Source organism: Adiantum capillus-veneris, chromosome 12, assembly GCF_014529385.1.
Source record: "Adiantum capillus-veneris isolate H3 chromosome 12, ASM1452938v2, whole genome shotgun sequence".
In the NCBI taxonomy this organism is placed as follows: domain Eukaryota; kingdom Viridiplantae; phylum Streptophyta; class Polypodiopsida; order Polypodiales; family Pteridaceae; genus Adiantum; species Adiantum capillus-veneris.
The window spans coordinates 72,128,095-72,148,345 of record NC_140942.1 but is presented as its reverse complement, the minus strand read 5'-3'; the positions used below and the strand labels follow the sequence as shown (position 1 = coordinate 72,148,345).

The following is a 20,251-nucleotide window of genomic DNA, read 5'->3' as shown; positions in this document are numbered from 1 at the left end:
CTATCAGTTGGATTTCATCGTTCATTGATGGAAGGTCACAACTTAGTAAATCCGTGAATTCCTCCTCTGTTCGATTCCTATCGTTCACTACAGATATCTCATCAATGATTCTTTTATACTCGGTCTCACGTGATGTTTCTTTTTGTTCTTCGCTCTCCGATCCTGACTCAAGGTTACTCGCTCTCCGATCCTGACCCAAGACATTTGCAACGCTACTAGGTTGTATCCTTCTTCGTCACAAAATTTTGTAGGCGTGCACTCGTTAACACATACGTCCAAGGTTGACAATATTTGAGTCCACCCGAATGGCTCAAATAAATGTTCTGGGAAGGGTTATGGGAAATACGCCTCGTCTTCTACGGATCTTTCCAAAACGCATTCCTCTTTGATTATGTCACCACAATCAGATGCTCCACACATCCAGACATGTGCTTTCGTTTGCATCCATGCAGGTATTTTTTTTTCATTTACAGTGGTTGAATTAAATTCTTGCACTGGTGTTTTTGCAACGTCTCTATAGCTATGATCCTTCATGTTGATTTTCGTTATTAGCTCTTTGTGCCCTAGGTAGATTTGGTCGTACCCCCAATCTTGTATCATTTTGATTTGACGCATAAACGATCGTCCCAAAATAATGTCAAAGTTGTTCGCTTTCCCGAAATCCACCACAGAAAAGGTGTACTCATAGTTAATTCCACATGAAGTTACAACTATTTGGTTCAGGATTCCCAATGGTCTCTCTACATACCCATCTGCGAGTTGCAGTTTCATTCTCGTTTTCCTGAGAGCGGGACGGCCCCATTTCTCCCAGATTTGCTTTGTAGCAATCCCCACTCCCGCTCCACTGTCTAGGATAGCTATCGTTTTTATATCCTGATATTCAACAGGTAAGGTTGTATTACCCTCCTCGCCTTCATAGTAATCCGCGACCTTGTTTATGGGCACTGGTTGGGCTTTGGGCTGATTTCCCCGTTTGTTTTCTTCTCCCGTAGGGTTTGTCTGAAGAGGAATCTTTACTCTGTGTTCCAAATGTTTTCCCATGTCTTCCCATAAGTGTGGTCTGACTCTCAAGAGTTCGGACAGCGTGATTGTGCATGTTATAGGTGTCAACAGCATCTCTTGAAGACTTTTCGAGTCAACCATATGTGGAATAGTTCTCATATGGGATGGAACTAACCTTATCTCTGATTGTGCCTCATATTCACCTATAAATGAAGGCAGGGTTTTCAAGGATTGGGCTTTTCTTTCCACCGAAATCTCTGTTCCCTCATCCCCATACAGCGATTGTATATCGGCTTGATAAAATCCGTTATCCAGGTTAATCTCAGGAATTGGAGCAGATTGTAACGTCGCGCTTCCGTTCTTTCTGTTTCTAATGGTTTCCCATAAGTGTTGTGGCCATTGTTCTTCAACTTCTAGAATTGGCATTATCGTCATTGACTTAGCGTCATCAGTCGTGTTTGGCACCACTCGAGGATCTAGTGACAATATCGTTTCATGCCTGGGTTCGTTTACTTGTTTTGGTTCATTGATTTTTAGTTTTTCTCGCTCTTTGTGAATCAACTCTTCTTGTTCTGGGGTTCTAGCCATCTTAGGTTCCATCAACACCTGGGCTGTTTCAATGAGGTGTTTACACATTTCCAAACGCTTCATTTCTACTTCTGGTTGAGGATAAGTTAACCATCTTTGCTCTAAATTTTGGTTTGTTTTTAGCCTTGCTTCTTACGCTTGTGATAGAGCATCTAACGGCTCTAGCACCTTGTCAACCAAGACTAATCCTCCTGAGGATGCTTTCCTCTGCTTGTTATTAACGTCAGTACCTGCCAGTGACTCAACCCACCGTTCCCACAAATCCACAAATTTGGACTCATAGGTGGCATATTCTAAAAGACCCTCCTGCTTCAAGTCTCTCAACTTGTCCCACAACTTTTCTGAAGTGGTACCTCCCCCAAAGCGCCTCTTAAAAGCGGTTTTTAAGGGTTCCCTGTCATCCTTGGTTGCTTGTGGAAGTGCATTGTACCATGATCTAGCTTCTAGCTTCATGAGATGCTTAAAGATTCTAACCCGAGATTCATCCGTATCTTTGTTGCTCACTACACATGCTACTTCAAAGTCATCTAGGAAGTCTGTTACCAAATCCTCCCCCTTCTTTCCTTTAAATGTTGGAAATGCTACACTTGCCATGATTACTGAGAGAGAGCTAGAAAGACACACTGCTTAACTTGCAAAAAAAAATTTCTTCTTTACAAGGAGGCGTGTATACCCTCTTATACTAGGACATAGATTAAAACTTCAAACGGTACATTGCCTTGTACCAAAGGTAGGACAAATGGTTGATCTGATGCCAGAACCTCAAAAAATCGCTCCCCACCCAGCATGGTGTCAATGACGTGCTGGTAGTGAGCCTTCAAATCCAGTATTACCTTGATTGAGCGTACACGTGTTGGTATGTGTGATCTGTCTTGAGGTAGGTTGTACTGATTCATGTGAAGCTTAGAGGTGATTAGTCACTGTCCAAGCTTGTGGGAGAGGGTGGTGTTCTTTCCTAAAACAAACTCAGTAGATCCCTAGTTTCTCTAGTGAGAGTGTGAGCCAATGATTCCGTTATCTGTGCTGCAGCATCAGGTGCGACTTGAAAATTGACTGTGATAATTACCTCGGTGACTTGAGTTACCCGATTCTCAAAGTAGAATAGTGTTGATTCTCTATTGTGTAGAGCTCCTTCCATTTTGTTGTTGTGGGTTGGTTGTAGGTTGCGGACATGGTTTCGACCTTCTCCTTCTTCTTCTTGGCACTTGGCCTATGTATATCCACTGGGTTTGGGGTGTTGGTTGACTCTCCCACTGCAAATCGATTACCGTTACGCCTGGCACTCGAGCTTTGATGGAGATGCGGAGTTCATCTAGTTGTGCTTGGAGCTCTTCTTCTTCTGTCGTCCAATTAGCAAATCCTGCTAGCCATTCATCCATTCACAATAGTTTAGGGGTTTCAGTCTTGTAAACTGAAGGGTTTTATGAAAAGATCCTCAGTGGGGGCACCAAATGACGGGAGCAAAGCGAACCCCGAACCCCAATGGCCTCTAAAACACCGGGGACCGAATGGCGCGCCTCGAGCCTGTCATGGTAAATCAAACAGGGGGCACCACCTAGCTTCAGCGGCTAGGTCGCAAACAACACACCACCATAACAAAGTTTTCATCCAAGAGAGATGGATGCTTGGGAGTAATGATGAAGAGGAAAGGGAATCAGATCAAGTGAGAGAGAGAGAGAGAGAGAGAGAGAGAGTGAGGGAGGGGGTATAGCAGCTTAGTACTTAAGCACCACAAAAGGATGGCGAATCCGCACACCCTTCACACATACACAAGCTCACTCCAAACACAAGACTAGGTGGCGATTCTGCACACCTCACATGGGCAAAACATTGCAAGAAAACATACTCACAAAACCTCAAGCTTTATTTAGAGAATAAGGCGGTGAAATGGGGAGCATAGGGTAGGGGAATGAGAAGGGAGAGCGTGGTAGAGCACATGGCGGATAGGTGGGAGTTGATGGCGAAGACTCGCACGAGGGTTATGGCCATCATCCTTCATTTAGTTTCCCTTCATCTTCCATAGCCCAAGGGTGTAGAGGTCATGCTCAAGACGAGCATGGTGATTGCGGTGATGGTGATGGTGTGGGTGTGTGTGTGTGCACTAGGCACACACAGTGCATAGTGTACTCTTTGGTGATGGTGTGTGTCCTTAGTGTGATGGTGACCCCTCTTTATATAGGGGAGGAGGGGGAAGAAATTCTAGAATTTAGAAATGAAGAAATCATTATCTACATAGGCCATGTGACTGTGGGCCCCACTTGTCTGGCTGTGTGTATATGTGCCAGAACAGCAGTCTCATGAGAGAGAGACTAAGAGAGAGAGATGGGTTGATGAAAAAAAGTGAGAGGTGACATGGAGAATAAAGTAATTACAAGAGGGGAGAGAGGGGAGTGTGTTCAGAGGTGAATCTGTGTGTAGATGTGTGTGAACACAAGAAAAATCAGGTAACCACCGGGTGGGGATGGGTCTGTGGGCACCTTTTTCAGTGAAACTGAGTGTGTGTGAGTGTGGGGGATGTTATTTAGCTACAAGACAAGAGACATGGCTCCCTTTAGAGAGAGAGGAGGGGTATTTGGGTCATGGGATATGATAGGAGAGAGAAAGAGGGGGTGGGGTATAGTATTTTGGAAGACAGGGTAAGTTGCATGTGAGTTAGGGTGCATTATTGGTGAGTTATAATGCATTATTGGTGAGAGGTGGGGTAGCTTGAGGGGAGAGAGAAAGGAGAAAGGACAAGGGGAAGAGAGAGGGGGTTGACCTTTTGAGTGGAGGAGAGGAAAAGGGACACCCGGCGGGGCAACAGTGAAGAAAAAGGAGGCAAGGTGGGGATGGGCTACCCCGCAGGCATGAGGTGGCCTATTTTACCTTTCTTATATATTTACATAATCATACTTTATTTTTTTCTTACTTTTTCCAATGCCTTTTATCACTCCCTCCCTAAGAGGGGGTTTTCATGGGGTGGGGACGAGAGAAGAGGGGTATGGGAGCTTGGCTTGTGAAAAGCCCCCATCAATGGGACACTAAGGATATTATCGAGGATTTATATACATGTATGCAGTCATTGCACAACCTCTATATCTTTTGTTAATCAATTTTGACTGAACTAAGGAGTGTGAAACTTCATTCCAAAAGCTGAAGGAAAACCTTGTATCAGCACCTGTACTTAAAGCACCAGATTGGGAAAAGATATTCCATGTTCACATTGATGCATCTGCATATGCAATTGGGAGTATTCTGACTCAACCTGGAGACGGAACAATGGATTTTCTAGTTTGTTATGCAAGCCGACAGTTAAAACAGTGCAGAAAAGAACTACAAAACCACCAAAAGAGAGGGGTTGGGAATGATTTATGCTGTAAAGAAATTTTGGCATTATTTGCTTGCAAACAAATTTGTGTTCTTCACAGATCATCAAGCTCTTTTGTATCTGGTAAATAAACCATGCAATACTGGGAGAATTGTACGCTGGTTTATTATATTTCTAGAGTTTGATTTCACAATGGTGGTCAGAAAGGGTAAAACTCATCTACGGGCGGATCGTCTTTCAAGGCTGCAAAACGGGGAAGCTCCTAAAGGAGTAGATGATGACACACCTGATGCGTATCTTTTCAATATTGAAATGATACCCAAATGGTCTCAAGAAATTGTTAGCATTTTGTCCTTTGGAGGTAGATTTGATAACAAGGAAGACAGATCCAAACAGCAAACAATTTGACAAACAAAAAACTTCCACTTGATTGCAGGACGACTGTATCATCTAGGATTGGACCAGATTCTACAATTATGTAAAAATCCAAAGGAATTCGGGTGTTATCTTGAAGAAGCACACGTCCAGGATTGTGCATTTCATTGTTCAACAATGAAAACACACCAAATACTCAAAACAATTAGGGGTTTATTGGCCAACTATGTATGCTAACACACATGCTTATGTTAACAATTGTACTATATGTAGTGTCAAACAACCAGTGGATCATGCGACATTGTTTCAGGTAAACATTGCACCTGCATGGAGTCAATATATCATTGATTTCTTAACCACAAGGATGTTTCCTGAAAACATAACAAAAGCACGGAAAAGGGCTATAGAGCTGGAGGCTCGTGACTTTCAGTTAATTGGGAACCAACTCTATAAACGAGGAAAGGACAATCAACTTAGAATCTGTGCAAGTGAAAGTGAATACCTGCTGCTGATTCTAGAACATGCACATGGAGGCATAAGTGGAGGCCATTTTTCAGGCAATAGGACGGCAAAAATCGTCTTAACCGCTGCAGGAATATGGTGGCCTACATTGCATATGGATGCTGAGGAGTTTGTAAAGCATTGTGACGCATGTCACGCACCAAGGTGCCGATAAAGAGAGATGAGATGTCACTACGGCCAATGATGGGAGCAAGGGCATTTGAAAAATGGGGCATTGATTTTTTGGGGCCTATTTCACCCCCTGCATATCGCACCCATACCCAATATATCATTGGGGATACGAACTATCTCACAAAATGGGCGGAAGCCAAGGCAACACAAAAAGCAGATGCACGAACCACTACACAATTTCTATATGAGAATGTCTTTGTATGATACGGTCTACCAATAGAAATTGTTAGTGATCGAGGAACACATTTTCTTAATGAAGTCATTGAATATCTGCTAGAGGAATTCATGGTCATATATAGAAAATCTGCTCTATATCATCCACAGGCAAATGGACAAGCTGAGGCCACAAATAAAACACTATGCACGGTTCTCACTAAAATTGTATCGGAGTCAAGAACGGACTGGGACAACAGCTACACTCAACACTATGGGGGTACAGGGTAGCTTACAAAACATCAATAGGAACGACACCGTACTACATGGTGTTTGTCCTAAATGCTATATTACCCATAGAGTTTTTAATTCCAACTCTACGAGTAGCGAAACGCTTAGAATGGACAGGGCATGAGCTCTCTTCAAGAATAGATGATCTTGAAAAGATAGATGAATTTCTCTTACGAGTTGTAGCTTCGATCCATGCTAAAAAGAGAAGACAAAAAGAGTCTTTTGAAAAGCATGTACGCACGAAAGAGTTCAAAACAGGTGATTATGTACTTGTTTATACCTTGAAGCAACATGCCAAGAAACTTAAGAAGCGAGGGATGGGACCCTTTGTGATTAGTGACTTATCACAAAGTGGAGCTGTCAAGCTTGCTACATTAGCAGGGGAAGAAATGCCAAATTGGATTAGTGAGTGTCGATTAAAGAAATATCATTTACCACTAACACAGGATATGCTTCAACAAATCCATCAAGAAAAACAACGGATGAAGGAGAAACAAAGGGTACGAGAAGAAGCTCAAGTAGAAGCAAAAGAACGCATTGCAAAAAGACGGCTTCTACGACAACAACAACAATGTGGATCACCGCTGCGAATAAATGCTATTTGACTAACGAATTTTGATGAAGACACAGTGGAGCCAATAATTGTAGTCAGAGTGGGTAGCAATCAAGTTGAATCAACGACATTGCTTGATTCTAGAGCTCAAGCAAATCTAATCTCTTACCGATGATACAAACAGCTCAAGCCCACATGTCAACTACATCCTACTCCACAAGTGCTGGAAAGTAGTACATCAAATTTGTTGAAAACATTGGGCTGGATTGTATTGCATGTACAAGTACATCAATATATTGACCCACACAAGTTTTATGTGGCTAAGGATGAGAGCACACAACATCCCATGTTGTTGGGACAACCTTGGCAAAAAGAGTATAATGTGCAGATAGATTGGAATGCGGATGCAATCACAATTCAGCATGCACAAGAACAACACGTTGTAGCCTTTGCTCAGCAACCCCAAAAGAACCAGATGGCAGCAATCCAATCACTAGAAAAAGAACCAAAATAATGGGTGCCATTCGAGAACAACATGGCGAACAAACAGGGAACCGCCAACCACGTTCACTCCAAACATAGATTAACACAGGCCGCAGTGCCACGATCAAGGTTAGCAACATGCAACAAACAAGTATGGGTGTGGAAGGATAGAGGTGACATGGCAAACAAAAAACAATACAACAGAAGAAGTCAACAGAAGCAGACAGTTCAAACAAAAACCAGGGAATAAAAAAGATATGGATCCCAAAGAAAATGCTCAGCAACAACTTAAGTGCGACTTGCATTTGGATCCCGAAACCGAAGCAAAAGTAACTCCCTTCAGTACAAGCAACATCGGCATGCAAACAAACACAACATAAGAAACCGGCAAACCGATTTATGTGGGTGCCAATCAGCAACAAAACAATGACAACCGAGGAAGTAGCAATACACCTACAAAAACCGGAAAAACAAAGCTACCAATGTAAAGCAAAAGAGACAAAATCTACGACCAATTCCTCCACGAAAATTCTCTCCAAGGAGACGACTACGGTCATATCGACAATAGCGGCAAAGCAAGCGACTTTTGCAAGAAAGACAATCAAACAAAGAGCGGTAGAGTTACAACTTTTACTTGCAAAGAAAATCCGCCAACCAAATCAACAACAAATAGGAATCCTCGACGGAAAATGCCAATAAGCTTATTGCTTATACCTTCCTCTTGCATATCATTAATTTTTCCATGCATTGACCGAGTATGCATCATATAGAGCCACATTACACGGCCGAGCATTAGCACGATTTTTCACCCATGCACGACACATACTCCGAGGCGATACCTTGTCGTCTGGGAGGACTCCGGCTAGGAGGGGGGGAGGCATTCTCAAATGCGGACCCAATGGCAAAAAGAGCAAAAAAGGGCATGTTTTTCGACTATTTCAAAGGGTTGTCGTTTGAGTGAAAAATTTTCTGGACTAACCCAAGTACATATGCCCTTATACAGCATAAATCTACAAGTTTATGGGGCCAAACGCCAAATCAAACCCCTAGGTGTGTGTATATAAGTAAAAATAGCCATTTTTCGGCCAAAATATTGATAAAACGAAGAAATCCGGCAATAAAAATTGCATGTGAGTGGATATAGTGTTTTACGATGATGTTTTTTTATTTATTATGATTTTTGGGGATTTTCTGGGTTTAATTTTCTATTGGGTCAGATCGATGCTTGGGGTGCAGGTTAGCTATTGAAGATCTGGCCCACCTATTCATGGACTGCCCAGCTATAAAAGGCCTCGCAGGGAAAGTATGCAAGTGGGTCCAAAGAACATGGAAAATTAGTTTTTTCAAGACTGGCCTATGTCTTGGAGGGAAAAATTCAGGTAGTCCTGCACTCCTCGTCAGCACTCAGATCGTTAGATACTTCTTCTTTCATAACGTATGGCAGACAAGGAACCACCGTGTTTTTGAAGGAGGATTTGAGGTGGCAAGCTTCGCAGAAATTATACAAGAAAGCAAAGTGCTAATATGGACACTCGGGCGCAAGCAGCACTCATAGGACTAGTCTAGGACTACTTGTGCCTTGCTATCAGCACAGATGGAATGCCTAGGATGGGGCAAATCTTGGCCATCGGTAAATAACAGATATCAGAATGAGGTGGGGTGGTAGGGGTGGCTGCCCTATTTGTAATTATGATCCCTGGATGTTGTCATGGCTTAACATGAGCATGACAAAACCTTGTAATTTTTTGGGCTGCTCAATATAATCCACTCACAATTGTGAGTTTTGCTAAAAAAAGAAAAAAAAAGAATTGCTAGACTCTAAATTTACACTAGCTAAGTTAAAAAGCATGTGGTTTTTACAAACAAATCCTTTTAATCTTGATTTATTGAAGTGGATAATTAAACCATCTTCAAATTGGGAAAATGAATCTATGTCTATGTCGGCACTTCCCACAAGGGAAAGTAAGTTTCACGTTTGCAAGGTGGGAAAAGTGGAGCTGATTCATTTCCCTCATGGTAGAAGTCAATTGTGTCAATTTTCCCACTTGGAGAAGTTACTATTCCCCTTTTTTTCCCATTGGGAAAACTCTGGCCTACTTCCCATAAGGAGTTACATTATGGGGAAAATATTCCCATGAGTGAAAAATTTCCCCTGTTAAAGCCTCATTTTTCCTTCTGGATTCCCAGTTAATGGTGGGAGAAAAAGTGTGAAAATGCCCACATTCCACACATGGGAAAAGGCTGAAAGTTTCTTGTGTCCTACAAGCACTTTAAACCTTGTGTCATTTTGCAGAATTCCCCTCTTCTTGCCCAACAGATATCTATCTAGGCTACCATTGCTCATGTACTTGTACACAAGCATGGCTTCACCTCTCTCATAGCACCATCCATGCAATTGGAGCAGATTGCGATGTCGTCTGCCGCTAATGATGTTGATTTCGGAGGTGAAGTCATCTTCTCTTCTCAAGTGCTCCCTTAGCTTCTTCACTGCTATTACCAATCCATTGGTACTATAGCCACGCGATCCGATCTTGTTACTCTCATCAAAAGCATTTGTGGCTACCTACAGCGATGCAGCATTGCTCCGACAGGCCGGTTTTATATGCTATCATCATAAAGGAGTCAATCTACCTCTCTCCTCTGTTTTGCTTTCCTCTTCCAGTAACTGCAAACACCAAAAGAAGAGCTGCCACTGATAAAGCAAATATACTTAACACTACCACCATAATATTGTTGGAGCTTTTGCTCGTTGAGGCCGGATCTCTGAGATCATCGCTGTTGAAATACCAAGAGTACAGAACATGCCCCTCCATGTTATTATTTGCTGGCGCATTAGTGGCAGTGAACCCAACATACATTAACTCCTCAAAAACATCAGACAGATCATATAAGGCTTGCATAATATCACAAGGAACTTTCACTTGTTTCCTATATAGGATAAACAAGTTTATGCAGGGAATCCTTGGTCGTTTGCTAGATAGGAGGAGACCATTTTCCTATGTTTAACTAGGAAAAAAATATAACTAGAGAAAGCTCGTTACCAACTAGGGAATTGAATAGTGAAACTAGGAAAATTGAGTTACCTACATAGAGAAAACTTATTGTTGACTAGGAAATTGAATATGCCACTACGAAAAGTGAGTTCCCTCTATAGAGAAAGAATAAGTAAACTAGGAAATGAAGTTGCAATACCCTGCATTTGTGACCATAGATGTTGCTCCCATTTTCCCACCTGCACCACCCATCCAATGCGGCAATGCCATTTGAGGAAGTTGTGTCACTCTGAGTTGCTCAAAATGGATGATGATACTTTAAATATAATAAAGAGCTTCATTAATCACCGAGTTTCCTTTTGAAACCTTTGTTGTCTATGGCAACCCTCATCAGAGCTTCTATTCGACATATAAGACGGTGCTACAATTTAATGTAATTTGTAAAGTTATTCCTTATCAAGGGAAAAAGAGCACTTTAATGAGCAAACAAAATCAGTTGTGACAAAAGGATCTTCTTTACACGTGGACAACCCACAATTTCACAAGAGCTATGTGCATTTCTACATTAATGGACTTTTCCCTTTAACGAGCTCTTTATAGACTAAGCCAATAATTGTGAAACACTTAAAGAAAACTTGTATTTTCCATCCAAATTTAAATGAATATCATGCATGTATGACCACAATGAAATTGCATACACAAAAAATTTCTAAGGGGCACGAGGTCCCCTTGGCGGGATCAAAGGAGGAAAATTGGGGTGCAAAGGGAGAGAGAACCGTGACCCACCACGTGTATGCAAAAGTAAACTCAAAAATAAATTCTGAACTCGGACATTGTTATGTATACTCGAGTGAATATACAAACGAGGCACCAAAAGGACAGTTTGGCGTGACGAAAAAATGGAATGCTTTATGTTTGGAGGGATTAGGGGGTAGGTCATATTTGTAGCCACAACTAAAGTAACATCACTGCACTTTTGCATGGTCCATCACGAAACACAAATGAAAAAATGTATTGTTGATAAGTTGATCATTTGTTACTTGTCAGAGTGTTCTTCGTTATCCTTCTTAAAAGGAGTATTTTTCTATAATGTTGAGTTAGGTCAAGCACTCAATTTTTGCCGCCTATAATCATCTTTATTGATTTAGCATGTCTTTTCCCCTTTGTATTAAGGCATATCTTCAACAAAAACTACATAAGCTGATCATCTCTCTCTCTCTCTCTCTCTCTCTCTCTCTCTCTCTCTCTCTCATGTCTATATGTATCTCTTCATGTTGCTTTGGGGTAACAAAAATGCTCTCTCATGATTACATGTGTCCCTTTGGGAAAACAAAAACACTGTGAGAAAAAATTCCACAGTTAAGACTATCTTGCTACGACTAGGCACGCGCAATCACCTACAACAAAATCTCTAAAGAGTCTAACTATTTTACCATTAAAAATCAATAGGCCCCCCCTACCCTACTTGGCTAATTAGGATTTTTTTACTTACTACTTTTGTTTAGTTCGGAAACTTCCTTTCTTCCTACCATGCTATTCCAAGTGTGCCCGTTTAGCTCCCTGGGTTTTGCTTCTCCCTTTCCCCAATGAAGAACAATTTTCTTTCAAGCTTCTCCCTTTCCCCAATGAAGAACAATTTTCTTTCAAGTGTAATCTTCATACAATAGTTTCTTGAGAGGTTCTTGAGGAGCTTTGGTATTGTCCAATGGAAGTTTTGTACATTAGCTGGAATCACATAGTGAAGAGCCTAATTCCTCATAATAATCTAGATTTTTTTTACGGTTTAGGCTGTATTTATATTAAAATCTTGACTCGTTGAGTGATTTGAAGATGATAAGGGTGTGAATGAGTGTGCGATGAAAGCAATGCAGGGGTGCTTGTAGGGGACAATGACTTATACATGTAATTCATAAACATCAAAGACTCTTTCCCTAGGTTTTGTAGCTAGCTTCTCTTGGTTTTTAGGACTGTGGAGTGTGGAGTTTGAGGGTTTTGGCTTATGCACACTTTGGGTGAGGGTAGCCAATCTAAGCTCTTATTCAATGATAGAATTGTGGGCTCCTTTGAAACCAAAAGATCAATCAAGCAAGGATGCCCCCTTGCCCCTCTTCTCTTTGCTATTAGGTCGCGTCCTCTGATAACGATGCTCAAAGATGTCGTTGAGTGGGGGCAATGGTAGGGTTAACTTTGCCCCGGAAACAACCAGCTCATGGCCAAGATGTTTGCAGACGACTCCCTCCTCTTCTTGAAAGCCTTCCCTTAGGTGCTTAGGAAGGACCTTGAGATTGTGCAGACATTTGTTGTGGCTTCTGGGTCGAAGTGTACTATAAAACCCACACATGTATGGCGGATATGATCCATTTAGAGGGAATGCACCTGAGTCATATGCACACATGTAATATATATGGACTTATACAATGGACCGACATTCACATAGAGTATAGGCGGATATGAATTACACTTGAAAATGACATACTTTGCATTGTAATGTCACCTTTAGCTGCTTGATAGCTATCCGGTTCATGTTTTCTTGATCTCATTGTTTATTTGCAAGGCTAGCTATGTCAATGGGGAGGCCCACACATGTGTGAAAAGTGGTACATCCTAATCCCAAGGGCAAATTGGAAGATGCTAAGATGGGCAAAAGGATATTGTTACTCATACCTTTGCCGACATGTATGCCCAATGTGGCAAGGCCAGGAAGCTCTGCGTTGTTTTCAACAGATGCGAAGCGACGACATCGCTCTAGATGCAATCACCTATGTGTTTGTCGTGAAGGGGTCATTGATTGCAGGATAGGTCGAACAAGGGACGAGGGAGAGGAAAATTTCCATGTTGAGAAGTTATTTTGGTACGCGGGCGAGTAATGGGACGACTTCCAATAAATGGACCTGTCTACCCCCAACTTAAGTACAAATGAGCGCTAGTCTTCACACAGCTCAGCGTGGCATGTTGGATGGTTAGTTCAGCTCAAAATTAGTCTCAACCGTCCGTTCTGTGCTCGATTCACGCTGGCATAGCTGTTCTAAAAATAGGTCCGTTCAGTCTCACTCCACTCCATCGAGCCTACACGTGGAGCAACTATCTAGTTCATCTCCTCACAGGTCCCATCTGTTTTTGTGGTCTATTTTGGTCTAGAACAAGTTCAGCCTAATCCATATTCACCTCATGCAACTTGGCCAGCTAGTTGGGCTAGTCGAAAAAAACGACAGAATCTCTCAAGGTTCGTTTCGAAGCTGAATGGATGGTGTCGTCGCTGAAAGAAGGAGTCGTCGAGCGTCAAAGCAGGCAGAGAATCGCAGGGGGGGGGGGGGGGGGGGGGGGGGGACCGAGGCGTGAGGCAACCTTAGCAAGGATGGCAACGATAGGGTGCAGTGAAGCTAGAAGCTCCTTGAGCACACTCTCTTTTTTGTAATATATGGATTGCATCAACAGACAACAGTAAGGCGATGCTGGGTTGGCTACGTGGGTATTGTTTAAAGCCTTCTCGGGTAGCTGGTCCGCGTTCGAATACTCGATTTGATCCTTTTGTAGGGATGAGACCCATGAGAGATATCTCATACCAGGGAACATTAGTGGATATGGAGGAGATATCGTTCAAATGAATGAATATAATATGTAGAGAGCCAGTAGGGCATCCCAGCTGGAAGAAATTCATAAAATCATTCATTAGCATACTAGATTCCCTCGACTTCAAAAAGTAAATGGAAGGGGCGAGGGCTAGCAAAGGAGGACGAGAAGGGCAAACGCTCAAAACATAACACACAACAGGGCGACAAATAGGTTTTCAAGATGGAGAAGGAGGCGGAATATGGATGCAGCTCCAAGAGATTTTCTATCTGTTTGGTCAGGGTTTGGTGAAATTATTGATGACATTTTGCGTCACGGTAGTCATGATGTAATATGGTGCTATTTATATGAGCGCATGGTGTCTATTTATGTTCGTGTGAAGACAAATCACAAGGACGATGAGCTTTCTTTGGTGAACTACCATCGAAGGTTACTCTTCACTAGAGTTTTCTTGAATGTTAAAATAGATATAGACTCCTGCCAACACAAAGGATCTTTAAAGCTTTTCATAATTCTCTGGTCTCCCCAGAAGGTTACTTAGTTGACAATGACAATTGGTTACATTGTCCAGAGTGGCATGGATGTGGGATTTTGATAGTCTCTTCAATAGAGAAAGCCAAAATTTTGTGGGGTCTAGCCACAAGGCTCAATGTGGACTCCCCATTTACACAAGTGCTTGGACAAAAGGGGATTGTCATTGGTGGGAAGAAAATATCTTACCGAGATGCAACTTTAGAGGAGAAAAGATTTTGTGTTGAGTATTTAAATAAAGATACAACAAAAGTTGGGGTTTATAACAAGGTCTTCTTCAAAGGAGAACTTTACAAGGTTGGAGATAATGTAGTGGTCTCGTGCGATGAAGGGAATACACCAACCAATAATGTGGGACATTGGAAGGCTTGCATCAACCACTTCTTCTCAATTGAGCATAATGGAAACTTGAGAATATTCTTTGGAGCGAACTATTATCACCAGAGGATTTCATCTATTCAAGGGCATGACATCTTACAAATTGATAGTACTACAAGAATGAGTCTTCTTTAACAAAGAGTTATGCCCTATACTTGTGATTGCATAAGACCCATCGAGTCTTTGCTACACAAGTTTATAGCTTTTCATTGTGGAAACAATATAATTGCATATGAAACTAAAGACTTACAGCTAAGACAACGACTAGTTGAGCTTGGTTGTGTTGGAAGAATTCCACCTTGGATTCAGGAGAATGACATTATCCTAATGAAACCAACCCTAAACCCTTTGTGTTCTTTTACCATGTTACAGTATGCCGTTGTAAGGGATGTGGATCATGCTCTCATGCAAGTGAAAGTTGCATGGATTAAAGAGATTGAGACTCAATATGGAGAGAAAGGATGGAAAGTTGTGAAAGAATATGAAGAGTGGAAGACTTGGTGGCTGTGCGAGAGCAGTAACAAGAGCTGGATAGTTTTAAAAAGAAGAAATAATTGTTGCTGGAGGTTTTATAAAGGAGGTTCCTGTTATGTGGCAATCATGACTATACAATAAAAGGTAACACTTGAATTTAAACATTGTTAGTAAATATTTTCTTAGCGGAGAGTAATTTGATTATTTTCGAAAGCAATAATATTAATGTGGTTCATTTTGTCTTTAGTGTACAAATGGTTGGGATCCAATCGAAAGACATTGAAGCTATGGTAAACAACCCGGACTTGGTAGAATTTCTAGAGGCCATGATTATAAAGACTAAAGCTGCAACTCATACCAAGCAAGGTACTAGTGTATGTTTGTTCAATAGCACATTACTCTAGTGGTTGCAAAGTTGTTTAATAACTTTCTAATTAGCATTAATATGCGTAGAAATACAAAGTGGATCCTCTCGAGTAGTTGCCTCAGAAAACAAAGATTCTTTGCCAAATGAAAATGGTAACATACTTTGATTAGTAGCATCAAATATATGATTCAAAAGTGGTTGACTTTATTAGAACTAATCTTTGTGAATGCTATTTATAGGTGTACGGATTTCTTCATCCTCTAGTAAAGAAAAAGTTAGGGCACCCTCTTATGACGATATATTTTGTCCACCAAAGGGGAAGGATAGGGATCCTAATAAGCTCTATGGGAAAGAGCTATTAGAGAAAATGCATAAAGAGCATCATGCAATTATGCTTGATAACTATCGCATTGTTCGTCGATGGTTTCATAATTTCTCTACGCCAGCCAACTTACGTCACAACACAAAAGGCAAAGATGAGATTATACAAATTATTCGCGATAACTATGATAAAATTGCGGTGCTTTCTTGGGAAGGAGCTGAATACAAATGTCACGTGGAGGACATCTACAAATGGGTTGTGACCTCAAAACCAGCAAAGCTTAAGTACAAAAATTCAAAGGTAGATAATAACGTTATTCTTGTTTTTACTTGCTTAATTTACTTTGTATATTTTAAAAAAGATTCTTTAATTGTTTTATTTATGACCTTAAATAGGAGGTGTTTGTGAAAAGTGAAACCAAAAGTCAGTCCAATGAGGAAAACATCGACCCTACAATTTTACTTGAGGTATTGAATATTCTTACAATAGTAACTTATTATTAAATAATCACTTGAAATTTATCTTTTTTTAATTGTTATCTTTTACAGCCTTCTGTTAATGTTGTCTCAAATGCTAGTGATGAGAAAGAGAAAATGATTGATAGCTTTGAGGTAACTTTTTGTAGTATCAATCTTTTGAATATAGATGTATATATAGTATCTATAACACATGATTTTACTATTTCAAGCAGCATGACCAAAGTGTATTAGTCAAAGGAGATTTTTTATGCTTTGATGGTATGTCAGATGTAAATATTTCATAATTTACTTTTTGTTATCTCTTTTTAACATAACATGCTTGTTCGTGAAAGTTAAATTTGTTCTACTTGTAGGCTGATAAGTTTTTAATGGAAATTAATAACATTGATGGGATTAAAGAGTACCAAGATGAGGTATGTCGTAAAGATTTTATATAATTTGAATACATAATCGGATTTTGTTAAAGTGTTATTTTAAAATGTAGGATGGTGCTATGTTTAATGATGAGCTTCTTCCAATGTCGTACACGGAGCTATTACACACAGGACAATCAAAAAGAGTCCTAGCAAACAAAGATCTTGATACATCCGTTGAGACTTCTTCATCAAAAGTTCTAGATGTAATTCTCCTTTCATACTTCTTTTCGTTATCGAATGTTTTGGTTTTTAAAGTTTTTAGTTTACAACATAATATGGTTTGGCTATCAATTTCATTAGGAGCTATGTTGTCAACGTAAGAGTGGCAGAAAGAGAAAGGTAAGTGTTCTCTTTTATTAACTTTTTATAATCTTGGAAAAGAATATTTCTTTGATTTTCAACTTCGTATTCTATGCTTTTTATATTGAAGATGAGTGAGAAAATGAAAACACTTAGTGAGCTTGACAGCGCTCGCAAAAGAGAGAGCAATGTCAACGAAAAGGTATATAACTTAATTTAGGGGTAAACTTAATTTTGTGTTATAAAGAGTCTAAGTAAAAGATTTCTTTCTTCTCTTTTTATGGTTAGATTGTGAGTACAAGTTCAAAGAAAAATATTGATTATGATGATTCTGCAAAGGTTGCAAAGGTTGCAAAGGTGAGTGTTTAAAAGTACATGCTTATAAGGATTAGTAGTGAATCCGTATAAAATATCTTATTAGATTTTTTTCTTCTGTAGATGGATTTGTACACATTAGAGGATATGGAGACTATCTTATTAGTGTACACTAAGAAGAGAACAGTCAATGAGATGTATTTTTCGCTTCGAAAGGTGTATCTGAATTTGAAGAAAGAGGAGATTACTTTCAAGGCTTATACTAAGGATTTGAAAAATCCAGATAGCCACTTGATGGTAAAGCAAGTTACGAGTTGGCTAATAGAGATGAAGAAGATAGTCATTCATGGCTACTCACCTTTGAGTGCCAATGATATTGAACTTCTTTGTTAGAAGCATATTTCATGGCAAAAACTTGTGATTTTGACTTTAGGAAGTTATTATGGTCTTTTAAATTGGGACTATGTTTAATAATTTTAAAACATTGTAATGTGGTGAGCTCTCAAAATTTGTCTTCTATATGTTTTGTCTACATGATTTGTGATGTGATATTTAAGTATAGTTGTTGCTGTAATTATGGTCAATTTTAATTACAAAGAGTTAGAGATTTTCTCCATATAGATATTAGGGATTATACATATAGACGAAAGAGCCATTAGGTGTTCAAATTACCTATATAGATAATTTTGTATATGTAGAATGAGATTCTATGCTTGAATCACTACATAGAGAATGTTTCACGTTCTCTAGTTTGGACTTTTATTAGGTATGTATATCTAAAGTAGTAAAAAACATAGAGAATTTATTTTTTTTGCTATGTAGAGAAAGGTCAAAAGTTCCTTGTGTAATGATTTGTGCAGGATGCTGCGACGATGAGGAGTTAGTCATCCAAACTTGAACGAATGTGTAAGGGAGTTGTACTCGATCTATGTGGAGAATGTATAGTTGCCATAGAGATAAAGCTCTGGATAGTAAGGAAAGGATGCATTCTTGGTATCAGTAGTGCTGATAGAGTCTAAAGAGCTGATGTTGATTCCAATGTGGCTAGCACTTGGATCTCCATAGAGAGAGGATATGTGTGTGTCGAGTTCTATGGCAAAGAAGCAATCCGCACCTTTGTTATAGAAATCAACAAGGCCAAGTTGCGCGGCACCGCTATTATTGGGCGCCTTCTCAATATCGGAGATGACGAAGGCCATGCCACTACCACATGCACAGTTTGGGTAAGGAGCTGTGATAATGATTTGGAATGTGAAGTGGGTGTTGAAAGAGGCCACTTGCTTCGTGTCGGGAGTGTTCGAGCTGCGGCTGACGAATCTGACGGGGTCTTTGTATATGACCCAGCCGAGGTAGCTTCCTTTGAGGGATTGGACTTCTCTTGGGTCTGGGGTGAGCCAGACGGCATCATCCTTTAGGAAGGCATTCTGGCCTAACAATTAGGCTATATTTTCAGGAGGGATTTCCTCTCCTCATATAGGATGCAATCTTCAAATCAAAAGTTGACACATGGCATTCATTCAACCCTTATAAATCTCCCTTAGAAAGAGAGGAGGTGTGACCTAGGATCTTACTTCCCCCCCACTAAAACAGAGGCGCACTCGATCAGACACACAGAGACGCGTAGAGCCGCAGACACAGAGAGATGCAACTAAACTAATGATTATCGTTTGACTACAGTATTAAATATTTGGATGTGCCCGTTCATTTCTGGGCAACGGACACTGCAATTGGTATTGACTTACAACACACTACCACACTTTGGGTAAGGAGCTGTGGTAATGATTTGGAATGTGAAGTGGATGTTGAAAGAGGCCACTTGCTTGGTGTCGGGAGTGTTCGAGTTGCGGCTGACGAATCTGACGGGGTCTTTGTATATGACCCGGTAGAGGTTGAGGGATTGAACTTCTCTTGGGTCTGGGGTGAGCCAGACGGCATCATCCTTTAGGAAGGCATTCTGGCCTTGGTACCACGAGTTCTGTTTCAGAAGTTTGATGTCTTGAGTATTGAATGTGGCATGTTCAAAGGTTAAACCGGCCCTAGCGCCATTGATATGCATGCCCCTAGCAATAATATATAAGCAGTAGAATTGGCAGAGGGAATGCTGCAAGTAGAAGCTCTCTGTCATTGGTTGGCCGTCTCTTATCTCTCTCTCTCTCTCTCTCTCTCTCTCTCTCTCTCTCTCTCTCTCTCTCTCTCTCTCTCTCTCTCTCTCTCTCTCTCTCTCTCTCACCTATTTAGTGTGCTGCTAGCAGTACTGATACTACGAGGGTCTCTCTCGCTCTCTGTGGTTGTGGACTCAATCAATGCATTTCAATAGTAAATTCAGTCTGCCCTTTGAAAATTTCTTGCTATTTGAAAAAACCCTCTTAATTCAGGGTTGGCGCCTCACGGTCAACGGTCCGCTTCAGTGGACTCTGCGATGGCCACAAAATGGTCAGCACTCTCATCACAGCAACATAGTCTGTGTTTCGGACCCTCGGTCTGTTTCAAACGTGATCCTATAATTGCTTTCTAAAAGAAACCTTAGTGTTGTGCTAGGTTACGGAGACTTTCATTGTTTTCAATGCATGATGCAGACTTACCTTAAATGTTTATTTTGCTTTCATTTCATATCTTGACATGTCTTGACTTTTCTCGCATTTTATTGTTTTAGAATGTTAA

The 20,251-nt window shown here is 40.6% G+C and overlaps 1 protein-coding gene and 2 pseudogenes across 1 annotated transcript; 2 read left to right on the top strand and 1 right to left on the bottom strand.

Moving 5' to 3' along the window:
* Positions 1-9,600: 9,600 nt before the first annotated feature.
* On the bottom strand, positions 9,601-19,646 carry LOC147445927 (putative L-type lectin-domain containing receptor kinase S.7; annotated as a pseudogene).
* On the top strand, positions 14,250-16,546 carry LOC147445929 (uncharacterized; annotated as a pseudogene).
* On the top strand, positions 16,674-17,983 carry LOC147445928 (uncharacterized). The gene is made up of 9 exons (XM_086526131.1): positions 16,674-16,691; positions 16,772-16,828; positions 16,913-16,972; positions 17,044-17,054; positions 17,118-17,178; positions 17,279-17,314; positions 17,406-17,477; positions 17,564-17,623; positions 17,714-17,983. Exons 1-9 carry the CDS (start codon positions 16,674-16,676, stop codon positions 17,981-17,983), a joined length of 645 nt encoding a protein of 214 aa, XP_086382257.1.
* Positions 19,647-20,251: the final 605 nt, after the last annotated feature.

Coding starts and splice junctions, on each gene's coding strand:
- LOC147445928 (XM_086526131.1), top strand. Junction 16,829..16,912: donor GCTTTGATGGTATGTCAGAT/GTAAATATTTCA, acceptor TTCTACTTGTAG/GCTGATAAGTTTTTAATGGA. Junction 17,315..17,405: donor AGAGTGGCAGAAAGAGAAAG/GTAAGTGTTCTC, acceptor TTTATATTGAAG/ATGAGTGAGAAAATGAAAAC.